Here is a 22101-nt window from a genome sequence, read left to right as displayed (position 1 = left end):
GATCACTGGGATTAGGCAAAACAGTATATTGCCATTATATAGCAGCCATAACTACAGAATATTGCAATTCCGTTAAAACTGACTTACCAATCTAATTCCATTACATTTTTCTCTTTGCCTGGAAAATCTTTTTTTTTAAAAATCAAAAATTCACATTCAAAATATACATGACACAACAGAGCTATGGAAATATGTTACAAAAAAAAATGTAATATGAACAATTTGTGTGCTTTTAAATACAACTCCCTTTCTGTCAAACTATTAAACCATTAGTTCTTTTTAAAAGACAAATAACTGCCTCTGGGAAAATATCTGAATTCTAAAATGTGATAAGCATCTTGATGGTAGAAAAACAAACACTGTGGTATTATGATGCAAGAGTAAAAATCAGTAAGCTGTAGGCTGCATCAGAAAAAAGGCAAAGCAGTGAAGTAAAGAAAGCTGTCAAATAAATATATACAAACTAGCACAAATCCTTTTGCACTGAAATTTCATGCAGAAAGAAAAATAAAATATTAGAGCTCTATTATATATCACCTAACCAAGATGATGATAGTGCTTGTTAAATACTAAAGCAGGTTAGAAAGGGTAAGGCAGAAAACACAGTAATAGGAGAGTTTAATTACTCCCAAGCAGTCTGGTAAGAAATCATGATAAGATATGATGCAGGGGCTAGGTTTTTAGATGCTGTAAATAATGGTTTCTTGGAACCATTAGAGAATCCACAAGAGAAATAACTCTTGATTTTGCATTAAGCCAGGCATAAGATCTGTTTCCATATATAATCATAAAAAAAAAAAAAAAAAAAGAAACACTGACTATAATGTACTCAACTTCAGTGCTCTTCTGGGAGCAAAACATACTTTAAAAATCCACCAAAAAGAATTTAACTGCAACAGTACAAGGCTAGTAAGGATAAAAATAAACAGAAAAACTAATGGGTGCAATGCTTGTAGGTAACAGAAAACACTTCCAGATATTTCAGATAAATATGTATGCTCTAGGAGACAAAAAATAATCAAACACACCTTTTAAAAAAGGATCTTGAATGACAAAATAGCAGAATGAAGAAGACTATTAGTTTACATTTTTCAGGCCAAAATAAGGGTGGAGGGTCTAAAGGGAACATACCTGCTAAATTAATCTACAATTATGCATATTCAAAAATGTTCTGGGATGTAAGTTATTTTAGGCAGAGAAAATGACTTATAGAACCATAGAATCATAAAACCATACAATAGCTCAAGTTGGAAGGGATCTCAAAAGATCAAGTGGTCCAACCTTTCATGGGAAAGGGAGCTTAGATGAGATTATCTAACACCCTGTCCATATTGAAAACCTCCAGTGATGGGGACTCTACCACGCCCCTGGGAGGTTGTTCAGGTACTCATCAAAACTTTCTAAAATGTGAAAAGTAGGAACCCTGAAATTGTTCAAAGACAGTATATAAGTTTTCACTTAAATCACATTTGGTGCCAAAATACAGGAAAGTGGCAAATATGATACAAGTTTTTTAAAAAGAGCAATGAAAGGCGAAAACGACCGAAGCAAATTAAAACCCAGAAAATCTATATTCAGAGGCAATTTCCTAAAAGTTGTAGTAAAGAATGTAAGTAGCAAAACCATAGAACAGTATGACATAAAAAATCAGTGTAAAATTTTCTAAAAGGTCTGAGAACAAGTCTTATGAGGAGTAGCTGAGGGAACTGGGGTTGTTTAGTCTGGAGAAAAGGAGGCTCAGGGGAGACCTTATATATACAACTGCCTAAAAGGAGGTTGTAGAGAGGTGGGGGTCACAGAATCACAGAATTATCAGAGTTGGAAGGGACCTCTAGAGATCATCTAGTCCAACTCCCCTGCTAAAGCAGGATTGCCAGAGCACATTACTCAGGACTGCATCCAGGCGGGTCTTGAAAATCTCCAAAGAAGGGGACTCCACAACCTCCCTGGGCAGCCTGTGCCAGTGCTCTGTCACCCTCACCGTAAAGAACTGTTTCCGTGTATTTGAACGGAACTTCCTGTGTTCTAACTTGTGCCCATTAGCCCTCGTCCTGTCACTGGGAACCACTGAAAAGAGCCTGGCTCCGTCCTCCTTCAACCCACCCTTTAGATACTTGTGTGCCAGTCTCCCCTCAGCCTTCTCTTCTCCAGGCTAAAGAGTCCCAGCTCTCTCAGCCTTTCCTCATAAGGGAGATGCTCCAAGCCCTTAATCATCTTAGTTGCTCTTCGCTGGACTTGCTCCAGCAGCTCCCTGTCCCTCTTGAACTGGGGAGCCCAAAACTGGACACAGTATTCCAGTTGTGGCCTCACCAGTGCAGAGCAGAGGGGGAGAATGACCTCCCTCGACCTACTGGCCACACTCTTCCCTATGCAGCCCAGGATTCCATTGGCCTTTTTGGCATCTAGGGCACATTGCTGGGCCATGGATAATTTACTGTCTACCACAACCCCCAGATCCTTCTCCTCCAAGCTACTTCCCCAGGGTCAATCTCCCAAGTAACAAGCAATAGGATAAGAGGAAATGGCCTCAAGTTACACCAAGTGTGGTTTAGATTGGATATTAGGAAAAATTTCTTCACAGGAAGGGTTGTCAAATATTGGAACAGGCTGCCCAGGGAACGGGTGGAATCTCCATCCCTGCAGGTATTTAAAAGATGGGTAGACGTGGTGCTTAGGGACATGGTTTAGTGGTGGCATTGGCAGTGTTAGATTAATGGTTGGACTTGATGATCTTAAAGGTCCCTTCCAACCCAGACAATTCTATGATTCTATAAGAGTTCTCTGAACACATTAATGGTCCTACACAAGAGGGTCATCAAACAACATAGCTTGTTTAATTTCCAAAAATATTTTGACATCGTGCCCCACCAAAAGCTTTTAAAGAAAATTAATTTTCATGGGAAACACAGGAAGGTCTTCTTTGGGGTTAATAAACCAGTTAAAAGAAAGGAAACAAAAATTACAAATACTAGGTCAGTTTTCACATTGGTTAGTTGTCACAAATATCGCCAACTGAGTCCTGTGCTGTTAAACACATTCACAAATTAGTTGAGAATATACTGAGGTGAAAAAGTTTGCTGATCACAATAAACTATTCAGAACAGTCAAAACAGTAACTCCCTGCAGAAGACTGCAGAATTATCTCTTCACCTGAGAGACAGGACCCCTGATTTCAGGGAAACCATTCATTGTGTAAGAACAGAGATGTGGACCATGACTTCTCAGTCTAAAGAAGAATGAGTAGCAGTGAATGGGACAGCAGTCAATAAAACAATGAATGACATGTAGAAGATGTATTTCTGGTGATGTGACAAATATTTATTTAATCTCTGTCTGTATATTTATATAAAAGCACACAAATACATAAAATAACTTGAGGAAGAATAAGCAGAGCTCTTAATTATAATAAGCATTCAGGTGCTGCAAAGACAGATCCAGAGCATATCCTAAATAGGACATTAGAAAGAAAGTACTTGTCAGGATCTAAGGCTGTCATGTCAAGATCCAAGAAGAAATCAGACACTCTTCAGGATGTACAATGCATTTAAAATGAACAAACACTCTGAAAAATCTTTTCTGAATACTGTAGTCACAAACCTGACAACAGAGTGGACTTAAAAGATGTATAATGTAAGGAAAGTCAAATTAAAAGCGAGTGGCATAAATACAAGAAAAAATATTTTCATCCCTTTTTTTTTTTGGAAAATCTAGGTGCTGGAATTGATACAATACAGCTCACAGTTTCTGCAATGTAGCACTGAAACCCCATGAAGATGTTAGATAGCAGAGTCATAGATTCATAGAATCATAGAATAGTTTGGGTTGGAAGGGACCTTTAAAGGTCACCTAGTCCAACCCCTCTGCAATAAGCAGGGACATCTTCAACTCAACAGGTTGCTCAGAGCCCCGTCCAACCTGACCTTGAATGTTTCCAGGGATGGGGCATCTACCACCTCTCTGGTCAACCTGTTCCAGTGTTTCACCACCCTCATTGTAAAACATTTCTTCATTCTATCTAGTCTAAAACAACATTGTTCACTTTCATTTTCTGCATCACAGCAGAATGTCAAACTCAAGTGCATGGCTACTACAAGCTAAGCACCTATATTCCACTATGCCTTGAGTGAAGACTAACGCCAGGCAACTAGCTCTTGTGTAGTCTATTCTGAGTTACAGGTTGAACTCATGGAGCAGATGATGCTTTAAAGTATATCAAAGATGAAATATCCTTTGACCAATTACTGAGCAGATGTATGATCTAATGAAAAAAACACCTATAACCTGTCTATGGCTCTCATTGTATACATTGTATACATTGATAAAAAAATAAGAAAATTGAAGGAGTTTTTTTTTAAAAACTTAGAGGACTCGATGAACAGATCTAGCAATCAACATGACAGAGTTCTGTTAAAATAAAATGCTTTTACAAAGCATACGATTCTTAATAGCGAAGTATGAAAATTTCAGATGTGCTGGGGACCAACAGGAAATTTGTGAAGGTTCAAAACCTGACCTCTCTAAGGTTTCAAACTACCCAATCTTGCTTATACCGCTGTAGCAAACAGTTGCAGCCACGCAACAGCCTAGTATGCCTCCTGATCCTATGAAATATTGGATGCCCTTTCCATTGTGGGCTTCTCCACGAATCTTCTCACACTGAACACTGCAGCCCAGGGAGCATTAACTGGGTCAGGACCGTTGCAATTTCCTCACATCCGATGACTACTGTAGCAGGATTTAAAGCATCATGAAAACATAATATTATTATAAATTATTATGTGAAAGTTACTGTCATAGCCCTGTTCTGCAGCTTTATCAGATTTGGTGAAGGCCAGATAATCATATCCTGAATACTGTGCACAGATTGTACTAAATTCTCCCACTGCTTTGTAATGCTCCAGGAAGGGAAATGGATCATAAACTACGTCTAACTAGACAGTTACAGAGGGATTATTGTTGCTTTGGTCTGTGGAAGCACAGCAGCTGTAACATATAGCAAACTGCTTTCAGATCATTTCAAATTAAGGGCCTGATTCTGTATTTTGTAACACCTGTTTTACATTGTCTATTTCTTCACTCAATGCCACTGAATACAGTGGATGAGTAATTGCGACACAAAGAATGTGATTTTATATGTTTTAGTAATCATGTAACAAAATGTTTAAAACATTTTTATCTACATATGGTAATACCTGAGAATATTCTGAGACTGAACGGACAGTTTCATAGCATCACATGATTGTGGTATCACACTATTTGTATGGTTTTTTATATATGTAGAGAAAACATATATGTGTATGTTTCCTTGTATATATATGTATGTTTTCTTATATATATGAAAACTGTATCTTTTCTTATATAGGCACAGCATATTTTATACACATGTAATTAAAATATGTGCCCCCACAAAAAAGTGCACCTGGGTTTGGGCTAGTAGTCTAACTGAGAGACTTCAAATGTATGATGATTTCCATCTCATCTTAGTTACAACGCTAACACACTATGATCCTCAGCACATCACTCAATTATCTGCTGCCGTTTCCCCATTGGTAACATGGGGATACCAATGCCCGCATATATATTTGCATACTTTCCACTTAATCTTTTATCTTTACTTTATTTAGAAGATTGTTCTCCTGGTACAGAAGCTTCCTTTCCTTCTGAAACTTCCCTGTTTAAATACTTGCAAAGTTTAATTATAGAGAACGGCTTATGTTGAAAAGGAATATGACAATATAATGACATTTCACATTCTCAATACTAAAATACTATTAAATATAGAAATACAAATTATTGGAGCAATTATACCAGAAGAAATAACACTATTACTGCAATTAACCGTTGCAGCAGGTATTTGGAAACAATCTTTAATTTCCCTTTGAGTGTACCAATTTTCTCTGCAGAGCAACAAGCTATTGTAAACAATTAATGATACTAAAGCTATCGTGAAATTAATTATTCTGAAACGTCTCGAGATTTCAGAAATAATACATTCTTTTTTTTCGATTTCTGATTTAAAACGTCTTTTTTCTGTGTGTAATTTGGTTTCTATTCCCCTGTTGTTGATTTTTAATTCGTAGAAAACAGCTATGACAAACAGCTTAAAAACCCCAACGTTTTAAAAAGATTACACTATTTAACTGTTTAACTGATTTTGCTGTTTATCTGTTTCTTAGATGTGACAGCTCTGAAGTATGCCTGTCACATTCTTTAATGAAGAAATAGGATATGATTTAAAAATAAGTACTAAACAAAGCTGTCACAGAACTGCATGGGAGATTTTTCGCTGTGTAGAGACAGCAGGACGAGATGTCTGCCAGCCAGCTATTTATAGTTTAGCTTTCCTCCTAACTGTTCAGCTCTGCCTTCCTACACTGTCAGATGAATCCACTAAACTTTGCAAAGCACAGTTTACAGAGTCATAAAACCAATTTCTTGCTGTGCGTGAAACATCTTGCAGTGCTTGAACTTGGCTGAATTTGTCCCAGGTGTTTCGGTGCACGTGTCTGTTATCTCGTTTTCTACCCATATCTTCAGATCCCTCAGAATTCACACCCAGGCAAATACTTCTTCTATCTTCGGCCTATGGGTACGCAACATCAGAGAACTGTAGATGTGTACGAGGAAGGAGCCACAGAGACAAGCTGGACACAGCCTGCATTCCCCATCCCCCTGTGACATGCTAGGGGAGGAGATACAGGAGCTGGGAGTGAAGTTGAGTCTGGGGAAAAAAAAGTAAGGAATATCCACTCCCCTCCCTTCGTCCACAGAGCCAGTCATCTCAACATAGAAGGTAATCATACTGGACAGGCAGAGTTTTGCCTTGGTGAATCCATGCTGATTGTTGACCTGTTTGTCCTTCATTTGTTTCTACAATTGTCTCAGGAACTGAGTTGTGCCATTGGCCTGACCAGCTCATGGTTACCCTGATCTTCCTCCTTGGTCTGTTTGAAGAACACGATGTCACGTTTGGTTTTTTCCAGTTGTCAGGGACCTCCTCCGATTGCTGTAGTCTTTCAGAGGTGATAAAGAGTGGACTTGTGATAAAATCAGCCAGTGGTACGCGCTTGTATGCATCCCATATGGGACGATGATACTTTATATGTCCAGTTTACTTTAAGTAGTCCATAACTTTATCTTCACATAATCACGGAATCATGGAGTTTTCAGAGCTGGAAGGGACCTCTAGAGATCATCTAGTCCAACTCCCCTGCTAAAGCAGGATTGCCAGAGCACATTACTCAGGACTGCATCCAGGCGCGTCTTGAAAAGCTCCAGAGAAGGGGACTCCACAACCTCCCTGGGCAGCCTGTTCCAGCGCTCTGTCACCCTCACCGTAAAGAAGTTTTTCCGTGTATTTGAATGGAACTTCCTGTGTTCTAACTTGTGCCCATTGCCCCTCGTCCTGTCACTGGGAACCATTGAAAAGAGCCTGGCTCCATCCTCCTTCAACCCACCCTTTAGATACTTGTAGGCCATAATAAGGTCTCCCCTCAGCCTTCTCTTCTCCAGGCTCAAGAGTCCCAGCTCTCTCAGCCTTTCCTCATAAGGGAGATGCTCCAAGCCCTTAATCATTTTAGTTGCCCTTGCTCTACTGTTGGTAGTGTTTCCCCTCACCAACCACTGCCACTAGGCACAGAGAGATGGGAGGTCTGAGAGCTTCGGATTAGTGAAGAAACTTATTGGGTATTATGGCATTGCTTTCCCAGATGTCACAGATGTTCTTTTAAATATATCACTGCCTTGAGGGTAAGGCTGTAATCTATGCTCCCAAAGGGCCTTCTCAAGCTGTGGCAGCAACCGAGGAAGTCAGTAGAGAGTAAGTAGGAAGGAAATTCAAACTTCTGCCTGTCGTGTGCTGTCTGTTATTACCCTGGACAGTAGAAGCATACATAGCTGGTGCTTATCAAGCCTTCCAGTCTAGAACTATTATCATTCTGTTTATTGATATTTCTATTCAAAGTGGTGTATAATAGACAGAATGCCCATCAGGTTCAGAAGAGACTCAAAACACCTCAGTGAGTATTTACAGTGAAACAATAACTTCTCGTAATAATTCCTGAAAGACCCTATGGTTTCCTAACCAACCTTTAAGGAAGACTGAAATAATTTTCTCCCTCGAAGAAAGAGCAAAAGGCTACCCCTTACACTACCCCTTATACAGAATGACATTAAAGAACGAAAGGAAAAGCAGTCAGACAGGGGGGTAATTCTCTCATTTTTAGAGAAGAAAGATTCGATTTTTTGAGACTGAAAAGCAGAGAATCGTTGTTTCACCTTGCCTTACTTGTTGAGGGCACTCTGACTCTAAGCAATACTGAATAATAAACATACAGACAAAAAATAAATATAAGGAAAAAACGCGTGGACACTTGAGACCTGATTAGGAAACTGCAGTTTAGGAAATCTTCAGAGGACACAATATTTTACCCTGAGGGCTTCACAGATCATATCACACTTCACTCATAAAGAAAAGAAGAGGAATCTAACCTGGAAATTAATAGCGTAGCATGAGCCAATTCCAGTAATACGGAACTCCTGTGTCAACAGTCCCTGGCACTGACAGCTAGAAGTTCCTGTTAGAGAGAAAGTGAAGCAGCCTGAAGTCACTGCTGTCTACAACTTCCACAATATTGGAAGTCAGGAGAGCCAACAGCGGAGTGAACTACTCCAGTGAGAGAAGGAGCTCATCTAAAACAAGACAATGTATTATTAGGCAGATACTACGGGTATCGCAAGGGTCATTATCAGACTTGACACCAAGAGCGATCAGAGCATTTGCCAGAAAAAGCTGAGTCTCAGCTGGAGCAAAATCTCCCTTGAAGCAAACTGCAGGATGAAGGTCAGGAACAGACCTGTTCTGTTTCAGGGATGATGAAGGTTTTACAATAGAAGCCTGACTGCGTGGGTCAAAGCTGATGAGAAACTTCCTGGGGTGGTTTCCTACTGCCGGGATTGAAAAGCCCACATAAAGAGAACTTGGACAGAAGGTTCTCCATTCTCTGACAAAACGGAAAAATACAGCCTTTATAGACTGCATGTGGCTTATAGACAACAGACTTTGACAGGGAAGCCAAGAAAAATTAATCTTGCCCAAAGCTACAAAAAAGTAAAAATTAAGCAAAATGAGACACTAAGATCAAAATAAACACAAAAATCACAAAGGAGCAAAGAAAATGAAGTGAAATAATAGGCTGAGGTAATCTCAAGGAGAAAGCAATGAACTGCAAAAAGCTGCATGGAAAACTAGAGAAGCAACTAAGAGTCAAGGATTTTTACCTTTTGGGGAAGTTACATGAACACATGCTTACCAAGTACTAGTAGAGGTTAAATATCACCAGCTTGAGCACTTGCACATGTCCCACATCTATTATCTCATCTAAATAACAAGCATGTACCATAACATTTCACCAATTAATCCTGTGTTAAGAACAGAATAATCTATTGAACTGAAACATCCTTAAATAAAGAAAACCCATCAAGATATGAAAATCCAACACATCTATAGGCAAAATGTTTTAGCTGTAAATTACCCTTAAACCATTTTGTTTTATTGCTATTTTAACTTACCTAAGGTAAACCTATTTTTCTGGATTTTATTTTCCCTTTAGCTAGTGAAGAGCTATTTACGGTCTCAAACTTCCTTTTCATATACACTTTATTATGTGTAATCCTCAAATAAATTGTTTCTTTACCTGCTACTAAATACACCCCATGGACTGAACTTTTCTAAGCCTTCACTGTAAATTCTTTGGGGTATCACCAAAACCATTTCTTTTAGCTTCTAGAAGACAGGTCATTTAAACATTGAAAATATCGTTTTCTTGTATCTTATTAGTATAGAATATTTCTTGAAGATACACTTCCGTAGCAAATAAAATTTTATATGCAACTATGTTGTGGTTTGGGCTGGACTGGCCACCGAAATGAATGACAGATGCTCTTCCCCACCTCTCTCTCCAAGGAAAGGGGAGAAAGAGAGAAAGCGACTAAGGAGTTTAGAAGAAACTAAACTGTTTTAATGAAATATTAATAATAAAATAAAAAGAAAATAATGAAATATATACTATATATACAAAACTGTATCAAGCTCCCAGGATGACGATCACATCACCAGCAGGCACTGGGGAAGTCCCAGACTGGACTCAGGGACGACAGGAATTGGATTCTGCATTTGGATTCAGGAATGCACGGATCGGGGTCAAAGGCAGACGAACAGACAGAGTCCTCCTCAGACATCAGCTACTGAAGGAAGAGGGCTGACCCTGTGATCCCTCAGCTTTTATACTGAGCATGAGGCAGATGGAATGGAATACCCCGTTGGTCAGTTTTGGGTCACCTGTCCTGTCCGCTCCTCCCCACAAGTGGGACCCCTCTACGCTTTTCAGCTTCTGACTCTCCAACGGGGGCAAAAACCCAAGTTATCTGGCCTTGGGTGTTAGAGCAGTAAGTACAAGCAAGACCCTCTCTGCATACTATGCCTGGGCATAAATTATAAATAATCAGGTCTTATCACCCTGGGAGTGAACGGTGTCTGAACAATATGCTGTTAAATTCAGAGAGTTCGGTTAGTTTGAAGGGGCTCAGCTGCAAAGTAAAATTTCTGAACAGAAAATTGGTTCTGTTTTACCTCGAACCAGGACGAAGTAATAGGATAAAATATTCCAGATGAATGGATAGTTTGCATATGAACATTTGAATCAAGGGAAAAGTTATATAACTACAAATACCATTTGATGTGTTATTTTAATGCCAGATTGTGGTATTTAGAAGTATACTTTTGGCTGAGTATTTCGCAACCCCAAAAGCACCTACTCATAAGAACTTTTAAGTTGGATTTCAACAGTATTGTAGTTTCATTGGTTACTGTACAATTTATTATAAGGTGAAAGCAATCTAGAAATGCTGCATTACAATAACAGCATCAAAACCATGTCTGTGCTTGAAACGACTGTATTTGCCCCATGATAAGATGACCTTCAATTACTGAAGAACAGAAATAAAAAGGTTAAAACAATTGTCACAGCCTACTTAAAAAATGAAATTTGGACTACTGATGTCCATCTCTGACTACAGGTGTCTGCTGTGCACTGGGAAAACAAAAAAAAACCCCATAGATTAACTTTGTTAAAGTTGTGGGTTGACGCCCATGCAAAGATCACTGCTCAGATAAAAGAGACCTGAGCTACACCAATCCAGCGGTGACAGTTTCGTTTATCCCACTACAAGCAGAAAACAAACTCAGATAATATTTGTTATGTAATGGCGAACAGCTTTACATTCTGGTAATACATTTGGGACAGGAGACTAGAGGGTGAAATAATCTGGGTAGCAACACTGGTTGGATTTAGATAAGGGGAAAGTCAGAGACTGACTTGGGACTATCTGACTAGCAAGGCCTCTGGCTCCTTATGCCAACAATATATTTTTAAGGAATTATACCTAGTTATAACAACAGTCCCTTGGGTGCAGAGGGGGACTCCATCCTGAGACACCTGAGAATGCTGAGCCATCTGGGAACTGCTTTGCACAGGGGCTGCACTGCCAGGAGGTGGACTGAGGGTCTCCTGGCTGTACGGTGCCAGTCTTGAATTACAGGGGCTGGGATTTGATCTGTGTGAGTGTGAAGAGTTTGAGTGTCATAGACTAGAACGGAAATCGCTACCTATACAAATCCTGCTTTAAAAAAAAAATACAATTAGTAATGACTGAATAGGGAGGTGATTCTGCCCCTCTACTCTACTCTGGTGAGACACCACCTGGAGTACTGTGTCCAGCTCTGGAGCCCCCAACATAGGAAAGACATGGACCTGTTGGAGCGAGTCCAGAGGAGGGCCATGAAGATGATCCGAGGGCTGGAACACCTCTCCTATGAGGAGAGGCTGAAAGAGTTGGGGCTGTTCAGCCTGGAGAAGAGAAGGCTTCGGGAGGGACATTATTGCGGCCTTCCAGTACCTAAAGGGGGCCTACGGGAGAGCTGGGGAAGGACTTTTTACTAGGGCATGTAGTGATAGGACGAGGGGAAATGATTTTAAACTAGAGGAGGGTAGATTTAGATTAGATATTAGGAAGAAATTTTTCACTCTGAGGGTGGTGAGACACTGGAACAGGCTGCCCAGAGAAGCTGTGAATGCCCCTATCCCTGGAGGTGTTTAAGGCCAGGCTGGATGGGGCTTTGAGCAACCTGGTCCAGTGGAAGTTGTCCCTGCCTATGGCAGGGGGGTGGAACTAGATGATCTTTAAGGTCCTTTCCAACCTAAACCATTCTATGATTCTATGATCCACTTCTCTCCAACCCTCTGCATGACCCTGTGTGTGCTCTTCTTCCCCAGCTTTGTGCTACCCCTATTGCATATTACTTCTAACCCCTGCATACACCATTACGGTAGCTTCCTAGAGGGTCCCACAAATTCAAGCTCCTGTACCACACCTCATTCATTAATGCGGTTCCACAGGTTAACTGTCTCTTGCTTGGTCCGTTTTTACACGCACCTGCCTGTGCCAGCCCAGGACGCGAGCAGAGAGCCTCTTTCGTTATGGAACCCAGTGCAGTTATACTTTTCACATCTTCATAGAACTAGCACCGGAGGCAACGGGTACGTCCTCTAAATTTGATCGTATTTGCTCCTTAACTCTGCCTACTCAAGGCAAACAGGATGGCAGATCATAACTTGAGGCCAGAAAGCTGTTTCTGTTCACTGCACTTACCAAAGTCCCACGCCCCAGCAAAACTCCGCAAGGGACCATACTCATCCCTTAGATGTAATCCTCAAAAAGCTGTAAGTAATTTTTATTTTTTGCTTAGTTTAAATCTCTTCAGTTATATACTATTCAATATGCCACTCCCAAAATAAAAAAAGCATCTTAAATAAAAATAAATAATAATTAAAAAAATTACCTGTTTAACTGCATAATGATGAGGCAAACCACCAACAAATACAGATCCTGTTTCAAGCCAATATGAACTGGACCAGAAATTTCTAGGTATGCTTGTCTTTGCAGATGTCCCCAGGATCGACAATTCTGCTTCACACGGTACCATGCCTTGCCTGCATAAATTTAGAAATAGGCACATTTTAAACCATATATAGTTTACATTACTGTCTATCTGACAAATTAATTAGGCTGTTACTAAACCACTGAGGAAAGAAAATCAAGTAAATAGCTGTTTTTATATTAAAGACTATAGACATAAAAGAAGCTGTTTAACAAGCTGTAAGTTGGCATGTCTGGGGCTGAACTTCCATTAAAATGAAGCCATATTGTAAATCTGAGCAGTGTAATTGCTGAAAAAGCCAAAGCAGATAATAATGGCGGAATAAAAAAGACAATTTCTAACAATAACAAGAGGGCTTTGTAATTTGAAAAGAAAAAAAAAGACATCTATTGACCCCAAATATTTTAAATATCCCTCTTTTTCATCACAAAAAAGATAACCCAGAAAAGCAATTTAAAATAAACTGCATTTTAGAGAGTGCAGACGTACTATAATCTGTAACACTTATCTTCAAAAGCATCATTCCTAAAACCGAAGGCAGTAATATGAGGCCCTGAAATTAACGCATACATTCTCTCTTCCCTCCCGCTGTCCACACACCCTCTTAACAGCATCGCTCTTAACAGAATGCATAAATTGTTAACAATAAACAGAAGGTGCAGAGTAAACAAGTTGCTTTTCTTCTTCTTTTTTTTTTTTTTTTTTTTTTAATGATGTGAAGCTCATTTACATTCTGATAACCAACTGGCAGCAAGCACTCTTGTCTTCATGAAAGAAAGCACAGTGAAGAAATATCAGAACTAAACAAGTCTCTCACACAGAGATTTCTTTCAGCCCATCCTTCCCTCTGCACACAAAACAAATCAGAGTTCAATGCGCCATATGTCTGAAAGCATTCAAGTGCCTTTGTAACACAGGTGCCACACACACACACACAAAAAGTGAAAATATCATATACCAAACAAAACCATAAAAGCACCAGTCTGTAATTTAGCTAGGATGCTATAGGTAAAGTAGGAATTCAGTTTATCTTTGATAATGCAAAACTCGCTTCTGAAATTGATTAGTTACAAAAAAAGCATGGACGTTTTCTTCACTGTCTTCTGTCAGATAATGATATATAAGGCATTTCTCACATACTAGTTGATAAGGTCTTCTATCATGCCTTAACTGAGAGAGTGGAAACTTGACATTAGCAACATCTGCAAACAGTTCTCTATGTTTGTTTTCTGTATAATTCCGTTTTTGTGATACTTTCAGAAAAATATGCAAACACGGTATATTAGCCTTTTAACAGAAGGACTACAAATCTTTTTGCAAGCAAAACGGCCTGTCCATCCCATGGTAAATAACTTTGGATGGAGAATATAAATTTTTGTTTTGTTGTTAAATTCAACATTAGAGAAGAGAAATAAATTGGCCTTTTAATCCCATGGACTGAATATAAACTACTTTAGGGATGAGTTCAGTTTTTTTTTTGTTTTCACCTCAATTTTTACAATTTTTTTTAAACCTGCTAATTAATAGCTAACATGAATGAGAAAGAGGAGGAGAAAATTGCAACTGCAATCAAGGAAAGGAATGTTTTCCTACCACGTTTTGTAGATATCATTCAACGGTTGCATGTCTAAGCACATACACAAGGTCCTGCAGCACACCATTTTCTTTTTTTTGCTTACAAAGGAGGTTTGCTGATAACGTGTGTCACTCACACATGCATTCTCAGGTAGCTCTGTTTGCAGTGATTAAACAGTTTTTCCTAAGGCTTGAACCCAGTGGGACATCTTGGATATACTAATTCTACAGCAGAAAGCTTTGGTGAGAGTTCTAAGGAAAAAAATACAGATTTTTAAATATCTAAAAATTCTTCTCTTTCTGATAAAAGGATATTATATTTATGAATACAGGTATAATACCAGGATAGCAATCTTTCTGAAATAATTTAAATCAGACTTGTTTTAATGCAACATAATTCTTAAGACTGGAGTGGAAGAGAGGAGGGGAAGTGACAGGCATTTTTTTAAACTAATTAACAGATGTACTAAATGAAAGAAGTCTGCCCAAACAACTTCTTTTTTTTTTTTTTTTTTTTTTTTAATTACTATTTCTTCTACACAATTTGAGATGCTAATGCTGTAACTGGTTATGTGACCATGTATGTACTTCTATGCCACAAGCACTCTATTTACAAATTTAATTCTCTTCATGTTAGCTTTAGACGTATTTGTTAGCTTGTCTTTAATAGCTTATATGATCTATATGCAGAAGAATTTTTGTGCGCATATACAAACATATTTTGAAATGGATTCCCAGTACTTTATGTCAGAAAACAAGTTAATGCAATTCAACAGCGTGAGCTGCCTTCGCCCTAAGCTTGTTAGAATGTCAGCCGTGCACCTTTGATTGTGCTTGATTGAATCTAGCAGGGTCTGGCCAAATTAGAATAACAACCTTAAACCATTATTGTTTAGCATTTGCTGATGATACAATCACCGGGTCATATATGCACTCTACGAAATTTCCATCAGGCTTTTAAAACACTTTTTCTACAATCAGCACATTGGGTGCTTTAAAGGTCAAGTAAGAAGACAGAGCTTTTCGCATAATTATAAATGTGGAAATGCATACAGCAACTCTCAAGCACTTTTGCTGGGTAAGCTACAAGTAATTGTGCCTCGGTCCAACCCAGCCGTAATAGTTCACAGATTCCTCATTTGTACTCGCATAAATGTAATGATTAAATACTGGCCTATTAATTATAACCTGAAGATGAGTTCTGTCTAAACAGTATTAAATCCATTGCCTAATGCCTCGCAGGTTGGAAGGATGGAAAGGTCAGATAATAATTCGATAACTGTTGGGATAACGGTACCTAAACATGACAATGTCTGCATGAAATCCAAATCCTTTTACATAATGTCCTTACTTGCTGACATTTGTTAGTGATGATTAAATGACATGTTTGGGATTATCATAAAATGGTAAAAAGGTAGTAAAACAAATGGGGGAAGAGGAGGAGGGAAAGGGGGCTGTCCAGATAAAGTATTAAATGTCACTCATGCTGTGCAGCCTTGCTGGGAATAAAGCTTCTTTAATCTGGTTTTCCTGATAAGAAAGAGAAATGTCTTGTTCTAGAAACAAGATTGAAACTTTCACCCATCTCTAGCAATTTCACTCCGAATGTGATCATGCTAAACAACAATCAACAATTCACTAGTTCCCTTGAACTCTTTAGGATGTAATGTCAGCATTCAGCCTATTAAACAAAAACAAAAGTAGGTTTGCAAACAGCTATGTCAAATATGAGTTGTGAACTCCAAGTACTAAAGAGAAGTTTTATTATTATATATTCTGAAAAACATTCCCAAAGTTCCCTGATTTTGTTGAAGACAATGGATTGATTAATTAAAGCTGAGAAACATATTTCATTTTCACTGTGTTTCATTATTATTTTACAGATTTCTTAGCTTAACTAATCAAAGCCAACTCCTATTTCCTTCTGTTTTCACTCAGTATCTAGTAGATTTCGTTTTCTGGTTTAATACTCAAACTGGTCCTTGCAGTAGAATGTTTATTTTTGTAAAATTGCAACAAAACAATAGACCTATTGTCACAGACAACTAAGAGTTACATTTTCTTAATGCACGTTTAAAAGGCAGGATCAAGTTTGCTGCAGTACTGGTTTTAAAAACCTAAGGCTTTGCAAGGGTGTTTGAGACATCTTTAAGATTGGAGCATGTGGACCTCTCTGCTTAAAGAGGGTGCGCAGGTTTCACCCGTGGAGGTTTTCAAAACCCATGTGAATAAAGCCCTGAGGTCTGACCCCTTGGTGGGGCCTGCTTGCAGCAGGAGGTTGGACTAGAGACCTCCTGAGGTCCCTTCCCGTCTGAATTATCCTACCATTCTACAATCCTGCGACATTCTTCTGTAGCAAAAAACCCACCTGACCCCCTAGTAATAACATTTAGAGAATAAGGCAGAATCTTATCTAGAGATAACAGAATAGTTTGGGTGGGAAGGGACCTTTAAAGGTCATTTAGTCCAACCCCCCTGCAAGGAGAAGGGATATCTTCAAGTAGATCAGATTGATCATATCCCCGTGCAAACTGACCTGGAATGTTTCCAGGGATGAGGCATCTACAACCTCTCTGGGCAACCTGTTCCAGTGTTTCACCACCCTCATTGTAAAATATTTCTTCCTTACGTCCAAACTAAATCTTCCCTCTTTTAGTTTATAACCATTACCCCTTGTCCTCTCCCAAAAGGCCCTGCTAAAAAGTTTGTCCCCATCTTTCTTATAAGCCCCTTTTAAGTACTGAACATACCTTCAGTAGATTCATTTAGATAGAAAATATACCAGTTACACTCAGAGTCATTACATTTTCACTCTGCAGTAAGATGTATCAATTTAGACTGCTCACATCTGTTGCTGCTGCCTGTGCGCTCCTGAGACACCAGGTAACACACACTTCCACGTTGCAGATCAACTAATGAGTCAACAACATAGTCTCTTCCCATTCCTTCTGACAGCAGACTCATATTTCCTGGATCTGGAGCAGATTTCTTAGTCTGCTATTCGAGACCGATTTAACGAAATAAAAAGGAACAATGAAGCTCATTGCAAGGCATCATGTAAATTGCTTTAAGAATACGGGGAGGGGGAATAATCTTGGTTTCATATTCTAAGGAATGAATAAGTAGGGTACCCTCTTATTCATTTCACAGAGGTTACACTTACATTGCTAAACTGAAAAGGTTCGCAACATGAGTTCAAGTCCTGACACATTCTCATCCATATTTTTATGAAGTTATCACAGTTCCTGTTGGAGCTGCCACCCCAGTTAGCTGTCACCTCCAGTTCTGAAACTGAAAAAGTTCACTGGTATGTGCAGTTCAGGAATCATTCCTAGTTTAAATGTTGCCAGCCTATTTTGCAATAAGTATTTTTATAGACATTATCTGGGAACTGCCAGTTGGGCTCAGGTGCAGAGAACAGTCTTCAGTTTTCAGTTTTATTCAGATTTCAGTTTTATTTACCACTACAGATTTAGCAAAAAACAATAAGCTATCCCTCTGGCCCTATCTGTCTTTGCAGTTGAGAGACCTTCAAGTTTCCTCACATTGTAGTAACCTTAAATTCTATTTACAGAAATTAAACTTAAAAAAAAAAAAAAGTGCACTTGTTTCAAGTTAGCCAGATGTAAATAAAGTGTCACTTAGTAAACAGCTTGGCCTGAATGAGAGTACTGTATTCAGGCACTGAGACAGTGGCAAGTTCAGAGTTGGATCTAGACTTGCAACACTGACATTTTATTTCAAGTGAAACTGAAAGACTGCACTGAATAAGAAGATAGTTACACAGTGGGAATTCATATTTACATGAACTCTGCAGGCCAACATTAGTTCTGGTCCCTATACCCTGTCTGTATTCTTCTTAATATCATTTCTGTATGTGTGACGTGGGGCCAAGGCAGCTACAGAACGTTGAACCCACTGTTAGCATCCATAAGCACCCTTTGCTGTTCCTCTGAAAAGAATATAGAACAAAGTTTTAGGAATGTTGCCTGTTATTAGAGTCTTACTCTACTGTTTTTATGTTTCTGTCCCAGCAATAAGTTTTTTCAGAAGTTCAAGTCTTCATTCTTAGAAGTGAGACTAATAAGCTCTTTTGAGATCCAAAGTAAAAGAAAGTAGCAATGACAGAAATATTTTTAGTATTTATTTGGTTAAATAATCTAAGCAAGAATAGATCAGTATACACCACAGATTTGTCTCTTTTATGATTCTAAATTTTAACTTCTGAGTGTCTCCTTTGATGGCAGAGTTCTGAAAAGGTGTAGAATGTGATTTGTACCCAAGATGTGGCATGACTAACTAATTAAGCTTTTATCTTAAAGAGGCTGTAAAACAACTGTTTGTATCAAACTAATTGGTGGTATTAGGTTCCTATTAACTGTTATTATGAACAATTTAGTATAATTAAATCCATTGCATTCAATTACATTGTTAGAAAAAAGCAGTTGTTTATTCTCTTGTATTGGGTTTGCACAGTAAGGTTTTGGCAGTGGCGGGGGGGGCACAGGGTTGGCTTCTGTGACAAGCTGCTAGAAGCTTCCCCATGTCATCCCCCATCAGCGACGGTGGTGGTGTCTCTGGAATAACAGATTTAAGAAGGGGAAAAAAAAACAACTGTGCAACCGCAGCCAGAGAAAGGAGTGAAAACGTGTGAGAGAAACAACTCTGCAGACACCAAGGTCAGTGAAGAAGGAGGGGGAGAAGGTGCTCCAGGCACTGGAGCAGAGATTCCCCTGCAGTCCGTGGTGAAGACCATGGTGAGGCAGGTTGTCCCCCTACAGCCCATGGAGGTTAACAGTGGAGCAGATATCCACCTGCAGCCTGTAGAGGACCCCACACCAGAGCAGGTGGATATCTGAAGGAGGCTGTGACCCCATTGGAAGCCCATGCTGGAGCAGGGTCCTGTCAGGACCTGGGACCCGTGGAGAGAGGAGCCTACGCTGGAGCAGGATTGCTGGCAGGACTTGTAACCGCCATGGGAGGCCCACGCTGGAGCAGTCTGTTCGTGACGGACTGTACCCTGTGGAAAGGACCCATGCTGGAGCAGTTTGTGAAGACCTGCGGTCTGTGGGAAGGAATCACATTGGAGTTCATGGAGGACTGTCTCCCATGGGAGGGACCCCATGCTGGAGCAGGGGAAGAGAGTGAGGAGGTCTGCCCCTGAGGAGGAAGGAATAGCAGTAACGTGTGATGAACTGACCACAACCCCCATTCCCTGTGCCCCTGTGCTGGTCAGGGGGAGGAGGCAGAGAAATTGGGACTGAAGTTGAGCCCAGGAAGAAAGGACGTGTAGGGAGAAGGTGTTTTAAGATTTAGTTTTTATTTCTTGTTATTCTACTCTGATTCGTTTGGTAATAAATTAAATTGATTTTCCCCAAGTCAAGTCTGTTTTGCCTGTGCCATTAACTGCTGAGTGATGTCCCTGTCCTTATCTCGACCCACGAGTCTTTTGTTGTATTTTCTCTCCCCTGTCCAGCTGAGGATGGGAAGTGATATAGCAGCTTTGGTGGGCACCTGGCATCTGGCCAGGGTCAACCCATCACATCTCTGTTGACTCATATGAAGTTCTTGAAAAATAGTCACTCTTTGTGGAATATAAAAAACTTGCACAACATATTGAGCTTTGATTTCATGATGGTTTTTCATTCTGATTAAGATTTTTTTACATTGCATTGACGCATAAAAAAATAACATTATTTAGCTGCAAACAAATGCACTTAGTTTGAATCTTTTGTTTTATTATTAGATGTGATCAGTGAAGCTAGTTGTATACTGAGATATATATGCAAGAAGAAAGCCTACTTTCATTATTCTCAGTTTCTGGAACCTAACTGCAAGGTCTAAAAATATTGATGCCAAGTTTCTCTGTCATCATTTCTAGGTTTTGTCCATTTCCACTATTCCTTCTTTCTCTGTGAAATCTTAGTTCTTGTTGAATGAATCGAGCACCTGTTGTAGAGACTTCAGAATAGCAAAGGGCATTCTGACATGTCTGGCAACGCAGAACTGAGATCTTTACTATACAGCGTTTAAAAGGAGTATGCTCGTAACATCAGCAGTGTAACAGCACTTTTTTTTCTGAAACAAAGCTTGTTTCTCAAAGAAAGTTAAAGTGATCATTGTATGATGAGCTTTAAGCTAAAGTTTTACAGAAATTCTGAAAGTGAATGGAGGACTGTGAATATCTACAGTAGATATGGTGGAGCCTGGATCATCTCGCTGGTATGTCTTCTACATCTATAGGTGTGGTTTGACCGGCAATTTAGGCAAAGGACTAAGTTCCAGCCTTTATTCCATGGGAATTCATGTGTTCCTCCTTCCTTCTTTGCACATCAATTTGCATTAAGGAAAACATTCAGCTGAAAAAAAAAAAAAAGTCTATATTTTTATCTGGATCTGTTGTTCTCTATATAAGCTCTGGTCACACGAGCCAGTAGCCGGATGAAAAAAAAGAAGCAAGAGAGGGAGAACAAAGAAGAATCAACATGGAAAAAACAACCAAGTCTCCCTGAGGCCAAAAGTCCCTTTGAAGTGACTCTAGATCTTACCCTCTTGTTGAAATGACTTCTCCAAAAAGACAGAAAAGGAGCTCCCTCTTTAAAGACAGACTTTGTTTAGAGCACAAGATAACCAGTTTTTTAAAAGGTAACTTTTTAAATAATGAAAATGTAAAAATAAGCGTGATAAATTTAATAAAAGGCTTGAAAGCAAATTTATTCTCTACCTTGAACAAATTACTTACTATACACTGTTAGGCCTGAACAAAACCTCCTTCCTTCCATAACCTTACAAGGCTCACCTTAGTTCTTGCTTCCTACAGCAGGCAGACTGCTTTTATTTTTTTTTATATTTTTTTTTTGTCAGGATTTTCCCAGTCTGCGCTGTTGCTGCCGCCTCTCCGCAAGCTCCATCCTGTCCTTCAGGAAAACAGAAGCTTATTTGCTTTCAGGAGAGGAGCAATCTCCCTGCCGCCAGATGACTCCGACTGAAAGGGAATCATGTGTGATAGAGTAGAAAGACAGCTTCCTCCTTACTAAGTAGGAGTTCCAGCGTACAGCGTTCGCACAGCACTGCCTGAATAAACAAGACAGCTGTACTGCTTGTCTCGCTCCCCGCACATCCCCCTTTCTTCAGTGAGAAAAGGATGGCTTGCATCATCTTTCAAATACTCATGCTGCCTCAAATCTGCCTCAGTACAATGATTTCCATAAGACTTCAGGCTTCTGGATGCAACGTGCAGTGCCTAATGGCATTTTTTCTCCCAGTACGGAACTGGCTAATTATTTTTGTTTCTCCACTCTCTGGGACAGCTCTCAAATAGCAGAGCTTGAGTTTTGTGGTGAAAGGATATCTAGCACGTAAAAAAAAAAAACAAACCTTTGAGGTGACAGTGAGTTACACCTCTCCGATGCCTGCCACTGCTTGTTCACATAGTCAGGGTCACATATCTCAGACATAGGGTTAGCAGGGTCAGAAGGGAATCTTTACCCAGCTTTTACTTTCAGCTTTTCACTGAAGTACTTGCTGGG

General features: G+C 39.5%; 1 protein-coding gene across 1 annotated transcript in view; it reads right to left on the bottom strand.

Moving 5' to 3' along the window:
• EYS (eyes shut homolog) overlaps nucleotides 1-22101 on the bottom strand; it is a gene marked incomplete at both ends in the record, with an annotated part of 840074 nt that overhangs the window by 276500 nt on the left and 541473 nt on the right. The window contains one exon of the mRNA XM_082480747.1: nucleotides 12899-13049. Coding sequence (XP_082336873.1) covers nucleotides 12899-13049 — 151 coding nt within the window. The remainder of the gene's footprint in view (nucleotides 1-12898; nucleotides 13050-22101) is intronic.

This window comes from Vanellus vanellus (assembly GCF_965231255.1).
Source record: "Vanellus vanellus genome assembly, chromosome: 3".
In the NCBI taxonomy this organism is placed as follows: Eukaryota; Metazoa; Chordata; class Aves; order Charadriiformes; family Charadriidae; genus Vanellus; species Vanellus vanellus.
The sequence above is the reverse complement of the archived record's forward strand: the minus strand, read 5'-3'. Positions and strand labels throughout refer to the sequence as shown.